The sequence below is a fragment of the Budorcas taxicolor genome, chromosome 11, assembly GCF_023091745.1.
Source record: "Budorcas taxicolor isolate Tak-1 chromosome 11, Takin1.1, whole genome shotgun sequence".
Classification (NCBI taxonomy): Eukaryota; Metazoa; Chordata; class Mammalia; order Artiodactyla; family Bovidae; genus Budorcas; species Budorcas taxicolor.
Genome location: NC_068920.1, coordinates 31,584,412 through 31,593,929, shown reverse-complemented (window position 1 = coordinate 31,593,929; position 9,518 = coordinate 31,584,412). Strand labels below are relative to the sequence as shown.

Genomic DNA, 9,518 nt, shown 5'->3' with positions numbered 1-9,518 from the left:
GGATTCTAAGTCACTCAGTCGTGTCTGACTCTTTGCAGTCCTATGGATTGTAGCCTGCCAGGCTCCTCTGTCCATGGGATTCTCCAGGCAAGAATATCAGAGTGGGTTGTCATGCCCTCCAGGAGGTCTTCCTGACCTAGGGATTGAAGATACATTATATCTTCTGCATTTGCAGGCAGGTTCTTTACTACTAGTGTCCCCTGGGAAGCCCAGTAGGGATGAGGGTTCTTTATACTATTTTAAGCACCACCTAGGTCATGAGTATATGGTTGTTTCCCAGGATTATTGTTCAGTAGTTGCTCTCAAAACATGAGGACATCTATGTATTTCTCATGTGTGAGTAGAGGAGAAAATGCCCTTTGTGTCAACTACCCTGAAGAGATGAACTATACTCTGCTTCTTGGAAATAATCAATTACACCTGAATAAAAGTTTTATTTGTGTCTGCTAATAATGAGTTGTGTAAGGTAGATGCTCTTCAACATTTTTGCAGTCTGTGCCATCCATAATCAAAGCCTTATAAGGAATCTTGTGATAGGCACAGTTACATTTTCTTTTCCACTGATAGCATCATTTCTCCCTTTATTCTAACAAACTTTAAATGTTCCAATGTTAACTGACTCAGGATAAAGAGACTTAACACTTTCCTTTTTCAAGCCAAGCATTTTTAAATACGTTAGAACAGAGATTCTGAAACCTTAGCATGCTTAAGGAACATTTGCTGAGTCAGTGAAGTCCCAGATTCCTAGGATCCACCCAGAGGTTCTGATTGAAGAGTTCTGAGGTGGGACATGAGAATTTGCTTTTCTATCATTCTCCAACATCAGATCATGTGGATGTCATTTATGTGCTGTGTAGAATTCAAATATAGCAAAATATATTCTTTTATCATCTGTATTGCTCTTTTTTGCTTTTATCTTCTCTATCCTTTCTCATTGAGAACTGAAAGATTTCCCACTTTTTACAAGATTAAGTCTTTCTGTACTCCTTTATCTCTTTCAGTTCAGTCACTCAGTTGTGTCCTACTCTTTGGGACCCCATGGACTCTAGCCCGCCAGGTTCCTCTGTCCATGGGATTTTCCAGGCAAGAATACAGGAGTGGGTTGACATTACCCTCTCCACTTACCGCTTTAGAATATTACTTCTTCAGCTCAGACAGGGCTGTAATTCTCACATTCCAAATCTCTCAGGTTATGCCTCCTTGACTATTACTGAATAGCCTCACTGTTACTATACCCACCTCTAGGTTTATATTTTATATCCATCTCTCAATTATAGTATAAATGATAGAATTATACTATTATATATATGTACATATATTTAGAACTCTAGAGAGTATATGGTTTACCTTAGGTCTCAAGACAAGTGTGGCTCAATATTGAAATTACCTAAATACTGTTTTAACACCTCAAAGTAATGAGGGTTTTCTAACCATCTTTAAAAGTTTAGCCTCAGATAGAGCATACCCTAAACCTGGTGAGTTCCTGTAGCCTTCTCCAGATGATGGCCCTCTTCTCTGATTTTAGAGCAAAGTCGTCAAAAGCTCAGTGTCTCCACTCAGTTCAGTTCAGTCGCTCAGTCGTGTCCGACTCTTTGCGACCCCGTGAATCGCAGCACGCCAGGTCTCCACTACTTATTGCCAATTACTTTTCAAACCATTTGCCTTTAATCTTCTCTTGAACTGAGTTCAATCAAACGTTTGGTCTTACCATTCCACTGAATTCGCTCTTGTCAATGTCAAAGTTCAATTCTCAGTCTTTAAATTACTTGACCTCTCAGTAACACTTAACAGGCTTGATGCTTTTTTTTCTTACCTCAAACATTAAAAAAAACAAACAAACCCCCAAACAAAAAAACCTTGCTTTCAGAATACCCACCCAGCTCTCACTTTCCAGTGCAGACTTGTTTTCAGCCTCACTGGCTGCTTGCTGCTCTTCCTTCTTCTTATTCACTTTTGTACCTCTCCTCTTTCGGTCTTTTATGCTTCATATATCTATAAACACATAACTCTCAAATGATACCTTTAATTTCAACTTATTTTTATAACTCTAGACATATATATTTAATTTCCAACTAAACATTTCTACCATAGCAGTTTTACCATTTAAGATATGCTCTTTCAGCTGGTTTGATTTATATACTGCCTTGGAAATGGATACACAAATCAAAAGAGACTTTCTATGTTATGTAGCCCACAAGTACAGAACTTGAACTCTCTAGGTCCACTTTGAAAGCTGATCCCATTACTCCATTTGGCACATGACATCTTCAACCCATGCCTCTGGTTTCTCTAATCTTTACTCCGTAAGTGATGACCTTAGAAATATTTGTTCTATCCAATGTCATTGGTAGGTAGATGGGAAAGAACAAAGAATTTGAGGGCCTTGGAATATTCTGATGTACCAGCTAAAGACAATGCATTTAGGAGCTGAGCATTATCAATCTTCATTTCTCTTGGGACCAGAAAGTGTTTGGCTACAAAATAAATCTTTCTGGCCTTAGAGACTCAGTTCCCAAAGTTATTCATTAGTGAAAAACCTAGAGGAATTTTCTGTTGGGAAAGTTTCCTATAGATAGGGTTGAGGATGGAAATTAACAATTAAACAAAAGCCTAACATTGATTTGGAAGTAACTTAGAAAAATTACTTAAAATGCAAAACTTTTACTATTCACTGGTCTGTCTCCTTATATAAGAGTAACTTGAAGAGACTGATATACAGCTATAATATGTCATATGTGTCCTTTTATTTTCAGTGCTCTGAACTTTTGTCATAAAACATATTGAAGTTTATAAAATTATTTTCATACATCTATTGATAAAGTCATCTTAGTTGAGACCTGAAATATATTAAATGGAGTTAGTGCCTCCCTATTGTACTCTTCCCAATTTCTGAACCACAGAATAATGCAGCTTAATTAAATGTGTCTAAACGTCTGTGTTTTCGGTAATAGTGTGTCATGCAGTGGTAGGTAACCATGCGCTCCTCTATAGTTTAGTTTCCATGAAGGTTAGATTATGTAAAAAATTCTGATCCATAGAAATTCTGGTCTGAGGTAGTTCAGGGTTAAGATGCCTTCTCCCATACACTTTCTTTTATAAACAAAACTGGAATCGTCACTGTTTTGTAACTAGAACAAAACTGGACCAAACCATGTGAGTAAGATTAGGACCAAATTCTTTGGATCTACAAAAGTGAATGTAAACAGTGTGAACGATCAGTCCATAACCTCAAAATATCCTCCTATATTCTTACCTGTATATATCTCTGTTTTACTTATTTGTTATTATTATTATTTATCTGTGGTTGTGCTGCCCATCTTGTGGAATCTTAGTTCCCTAACCAGGGATTGAACCCCAGCCCTTGGCAGTGGAAGTGCATAGTCCTAACCACTGCAGGGACACCAGGGAATCCTGTATCTCTAATAGTTGTAAGTGCTGGCACTCCCCATGGTTTCAGGTCCAGTGACACTTCTAAGAACTTAGAAAGTGAGGAACATAGTAATTCTTGTCTATTACCTCCAAAAATACTTCAGCAGTTACTGTGTAATAGTTTTCACTTAGTATAAGCTTGATGACAGGTAAGGAAAACAAGAGAAATTTTGGATGAATTCTTCATATTTCACTGATATTACATGATATTATATCACACTGTAATCTGTGAAAGTAAATATAGAAATAAAAAAGAAAATATATTAAAAGGAAAAGTCTTGAAACTGAATTTTCAAGAGCCCCAAAATTGAGGATAAAATATACCAGTGGGCAAGAAAGTTATTCCTGAGATTTTTTTTTAAACTGCCTCCACTTATAACAATATTTTACAACTATCTTTGACAGATAGTCCAATTGACTTATAAAACATATTTGGAGTCAGAGTGCACAAAATTCTTTAGATAAACCATTGGTTATTTTATCTCTGTTAATTAATACTCAAAATATTTTTTGCTTTAATTACTTACTTGCTTCCAGATTGGAGAAAAACAAATCATGACATATATTATTTATCCTTAAAAATATCCTTTAGCTCATATGTGAGTTACCATTTATTTTTCCAGTTGAGTAATCAGGGCCATTAATTCAATACCTTAAAATATTACAGCATAAGATATTATTGTTCATATTTTAATATATAAACTTACAGGGAACACACACGTAAACAGACCTAAATACTATTCAATTAAAGAGTTCATGGGTAACTAAGACAAATTTCTGTATCTAATTTTATTCAAGAACACAAAAGAATACATAACAAATCAGTTTCATCAATTGATATCCCCCAACAGATTCAGCATTAAGATTCCACGTCTGTTTGTTTAAGTTTCCATTATATTATCTAGAAATGCATTATTTAACAAAATATACTGGACTTGCCCACTTACATTTCATTTATATACTTCCTTCTGTTTTTACAAATGGTAAACAATTAGAAAAGCAGTATGACTGCACATGTCAATTTTCTCTTTGCCCCTTTATGCCTCAGAAGAATTCTCTCGACTTCAGGTCAGAGTCTTCTCCTGATCCCTCTCCTCAAGGCCCCCTTCACTTCCTTGTTCCTCAAAGTATAGATCAGTGAATTTAGTACAGGAGTGACCATGCTGTACATAATGGCAATGATCCGTTCCTGCTCCACAGAGCTCCCTGTGGCAGGACGAATATAAGTGAAAACTACGGGAGCGTAGAAAAGAACAACTACCATGAAGTGGGAGACACAAGTAGACAGTGCTTTATGGAGCATGCTGCAAGAGTGGGTCTTGAAAAAAAGATAGATAATAATGTAGGCATAGGATAGAAGTGTTAGAAAAAATGGGCCAATGGCAAAGGTCCCCATGACAGTATTGAGCAGCCACTCATTGAGCTCAGTGCTCCCACAGGCCAACTCCAACAATGGCTTAACATCACAGAAGAAGTGATGGATATAGTTGGAACCACAGAAGTTTAAGAGAGAGGTCATTACTGAGTGCAGCAGGGCATGGAAAAACCCAATAATCCAGAGAGTGACAGCCATCTGGACACAGACCTGATGACTCATGATAAAAGGGTAATGAAGTAGTTTGCAGATAGCCACAAATGGGTCAAAGGCCATCACGGTCAGCAACAGGGACTCTGCGCTGCCCAGGAAGTGGAAGAAATGAAGCTGGCTTATGCATCCCAAGAAAGAAATTGCTTTGTGTGTAGAGAGGAAGTTCTCCAGCATCTTTGGCAGAGTCACCATGGAGTAGCAGATATCTAGACATGACAGGTTTCCCAGGAAAAAATACATAGGACAATAGAGTCTTGAATCAGAGATGACAACCATCAGGGTGGCTGCATTCCCAGGCACATTGATAATGTAAGTTGCAAGGAAAACCACAAAGAGAACAGGCTGCAGTACTTGGATGTCTATCACTCCCAGGAGGAGAAATTCAGTGACTGAGGTTTGATTCAGCATCACTTGAAAGAAAAGACAAAATAACATATGGAATGCAATCTCTGATGGGAACAGAGTCCCACAGCTGAGGATTTTCCCATCTAGACAATAATATTTTGAGGAACATTGCTATTTAAATAAGGTCACGTGTTGGTTATGGACTGTTACTGAAACATTTTAAGAATTAGATTTATCATTAATATTTGTCTTTCTTCCAGGATTTGGCCAGATTATCATCTTCTCTGATACAAGTTGCCTTTTATCATCCTAAATCCACTCCAAAAGCAGGTAAATTTTTAAGCACTCCACCACAGTGCTATCTCTTGACCTAGGAAGAAACCATCTGAAGTTTTTACTTAAGAAAAATAGATAATGAGAGAATAATAAGAGCTATAAGGAAATCTGAATAGAGAGGCAGACATTGGAGCACTTGCTATAAAAAGGAATCATTCAAAGTCTGGGAAATCTATGAAAGGAGAAAGATTTGATTTGAATACAATAAAAAAGTGAATCATTTCCAGATTCCCAGGAACATTCCCAGAAAATGTCTAGGGAACATTTCCAGAGATCCCATGGGATTATCACTTTTGTAGCTAGAGAAAATTTTGGGAAAATATCTAACCTTAATTACATCTTTGTTACAGCCTGGCAAGGCAGGGATCAGAACCTGCCCCATGACAGGAGTGTGTGGCAAACCGCGCCCCCCTACATTGTCCTAGTAAGCATGCCCAACGGGCATATGTGGAGCTGAACTTGCTGTCTGTCAGCTTCACTGGCTGCCCCTGTGTCCGTCCTCATGGAAACAAAGCAAGATGTTCCTGATTAACAACAGAGCCTTAATTTTACTCCTTCTTGATGGTGCGCTGATCAAACTGCCCAGTATAGCTATTTCCTAATGATCTCATGGACTGCAAGGAGATCCAACCAGTCCATTCTGAAGGAGATCAGCCCTGGGATTTCTTTGGAGGAAATGATGCTGAAGCTGAAACTCCAGTACTTTGGCCACCTCATGCGAAGAGTTGACTCATTGGCAAAGACTCTGATGCTGGGAGGGATTGGGGGCAGGAGGAGAAGGGGACGACAGAGGATGAGATGGCTGGATGGCATCACTGACTTGATGGACGTGAGTCTGAGTGAACTCAGGGAGTTGGTGATGGACAGGAAAGCCTGGCGTGCTGCGTTTCATGGGGTCGCAAAGAGTCGGACAAGACTGAGCAAGCGAACTGAACTGAACTGAACTGAATGATCTCATGTGACTTCTGCCAATAAAAGTGAGGGCTGAAAGGAGCCATTTTGTCTTCCTGCCATGGCGAGCAAGAAGGTCCCCTGACTTCTCGCTTGCCAAATTATGTATATCTATGTTTCATTACGCGCCCCCCTCTACCCCCGGGTTTCAGGTCATTCTCACCGTCTGTGCTCGACGCTGCACATCTTTTTTGTAAATATGGCTTCAGGAATTCAGAGTTGCCTTCCTTGATAGCCATGTCTATTTTGTATACTGTTAAACTTTATCACTCTTGATCAAGATACACATATATCAAACATCGTTTTTGGTTCTCTACTTGCAAAACAAAATTACATTAAAAAAATCACTTGGGGACAGAATTTTCCCCTAACATCTAAAGAAAATAACAATGAGATTTTCTGTACCAAATATTTATTTCGTGCATCTTGAATATTTATTGATTACTTATTTACTTTGGAGACTATCTAGAGATATGGCAATAAAAATGCAGGCAACAAAGAGTCTTCATAATCCACAAAGACAAGGTTCATGGTAAGATAGGAAACAGGTCTAAATCCTTGACTTGTACATTGAATACAGGCAAGAAGACAGAGGATATGGGCAACTCCCCAGCCTGTCTCCTGGTTCATTCTCCTACCTGATTATTGAGTGTTCAAATTCATAGCTAAGAAGACTTATCAGATTGACACTTCTGAAAAGTAACTAGTAGAAAAATTTTTGAAAAATAAAGACTAGAAAAATATTTGATGTGATAGTTTATACTGGACTTACAGCATAAGCTCTTCATCTTCTGAAACCTCTTCTTTCTGAAATTCTGCCTGTCTTTTACGATCCACAGATCTTTAGATAGTCAAAGCCTGAGAGAGAGTATCCCTGGGGTTTGGGAGGATTATTGAAAGAATAAACAAGTTACCTTTCTATACCTGCAATATAAGAGAATTCTCCTTGGGGAATTTCCATCTTGAGTTCCAGGTTTTCCTTTATTTTCCTTCCTTACTCTGTTTCTTTCTAGTTTCATAACCACAGACAGTACAGATCTCAAGGGCCTCAAGATTTCTTTAATTACCTTTCACTTCCTGGGACAGAGATTTGGACACACTTTCTCATGTTGAGAACTTGCATGGAAAAATGGAAGGAAATCGGGCAATGGCAGTTATGGAATGAGGGCCAGTCATATCCCATTGATACATACAGAAAATTGATCATCATTAAAATATTATACTCATTTATTACTGTGATTCTATGGAAAACAAAAAAGAGGAATAGGAAGAAGTAGTATTGCTTTGGTGCCTTCTAAATCTCACTATTTGCCGCTGGTAGTAACTTTTAAAAATTTTCTTTAATTTTGGGATCCCCAAAGCTCACATTTATCTCTAGGAGACTGAGGCTGGTCTCCCCAATGTGTATGCTCACTTATTGCTGTACCCTTTAGGTAACAATATTCTTTCTGCTTCATCCAAGGAATACCTATATGCAATCTGACATGGATCTAAGCATTCTAATTATTGTTGTAAATGCCACGTACTTTGTCCATCTATTACAGTTCATTTATGTTGCATTGCAGTTCATTATATATTCATCACAATAATTGCTTGTTATAGTATGCCATGAATATAATAAAATAAATAATTATTGTGTACTCATTGTTTAAGTTATTGTTCTGATTTCACATGTTCATATTTCTGTCCTTCCTTGACAATCTCTACATGTTGAGAGGGATGCCAAAATTGCTGGAAGACTCCCTCTCTACTCACAAAGTTTCTTCAGATGCGTAAGCCAGCTTCATTTCTTCCACTCCCCAGTGGCATGGGGACTTCAGGTAGGTGGCAAAGACTGAGCTATAGAAGAGGATGACCGTGGAGAGGTGGTGGCTTTCTTTTTGCCCTGTGCTGATGGGACCTGAGCTACAGCAAGGGAAATATGGGCATAAGAGCTTATGATGCAGAGGAGAGGGCCGATACCTCAGAGTCCTGTCAGAACCATCATTAGGTCTTCACTGAGGTGGGCATCAGAGCAGGAAACCCTTAAGAGAGGTTTAAAATCACACAGAAAGTGAGGCATCTCTAGATTAGTATAGAATGATAAGTTAGCATCAAGGTATGGGTCAAAGAGTCAGAGTGGGCCTCTCTCCATGATCCACCCACCAGCAGTCCACATCTGCAAAGAGTCATTAGGAGTGTATAGTGCAGAGGATGGCAGATGGAAGTGTAGCAGTCGATTGCCATGGCAGTCAAAAGCAGGTTGTCCATGTCAGCAAACTGCAAAGAAATATAACCTGGCCAGACAGAGAGAGAGACTGATCTCTACCACATGGATCGCTGCTCAGTGTTACGTGGTAGCCTGAATGGGAGGAGAGTTTGGGGAAGAATGAATACAGATATATGTATGGCTGAGTCCCTTTGCTGTCTACCTGAAACCTACATAACATTGTTAGTCGGCTATAGTCCTACAAAAATAAAACTTTAAAAAAAGAAGTGAAAGTTGCTCAGTCGTGTCTGACCCTTTGCAACCCCATGGACTATATAGTCCATGGAATTCTCCAGGCCAGAATACTGGAGTGGGTAGCCTTTCCCTTCTCCAGCAGATCTTCCCAACCCAAGGGTAAAACCAGGGTCTCCTGCATTGCAGGTGCATTCTTTACCAACTGAGCTATGAAGGAAGCCTTAAAAAATGATAAATAAATAGAAATAAATAAAAAGAAAAATGAAAGGCATATAATAATATAATTCTCTAGCTACATAATGTATCCTTATTGCTTATCCCTTAAAAAAGAAGAGAGATAAGCAACAAGGATACACTGTGTAGCAGAAAGAATTATAGCCATTATCCTGTAATAACTTTTAATGGAGCATGATCTGTAAAAATAAT

At 38.5% G+C, this 9,518-nt stretch overlaps 1 protein-coding gene and 1 pseudogene across 1 annotated transcript; both read right to left on the bottom strand.

Moving 5' to 3' along the window:
- Nucleotides 1-4,498: 4,498 nt before the first annotated feature.
- LOC128056278 (olfactory receptor 12D2-like) lies at nt 4,499-5,452 on the bottom strand. Its single transcript, XM_052648989.1, has one exon. The coding sequence runs from the start codon at nt 5,450-5,452 to the stop codon at nt 4,499-4,501; it is 954 nt and encodes a 317-aa protein (XP_052504949.1).
- A 2,948-nt stretch (nt 5,453-8,400) lies between these two features.
- LOC128055584 (putative olfactory receptor 1F2) lies at nt 8,401-9,078 on the bottom strand (annotated as a pseudogene).
- Nucleotides 9,079-9,518: the final 440 nt, after the last annotated feature.

Bases quoted from the DNA above. Each gene is read 5' to 3' on its own strand.
- LOC128056278 (XM_052648989.1), bottom strand. From the start codon at position 5,452: ATGTTATTTTGTCTTTTCTTTCAAGTGATGCTGAATCAAACCTCAGTC.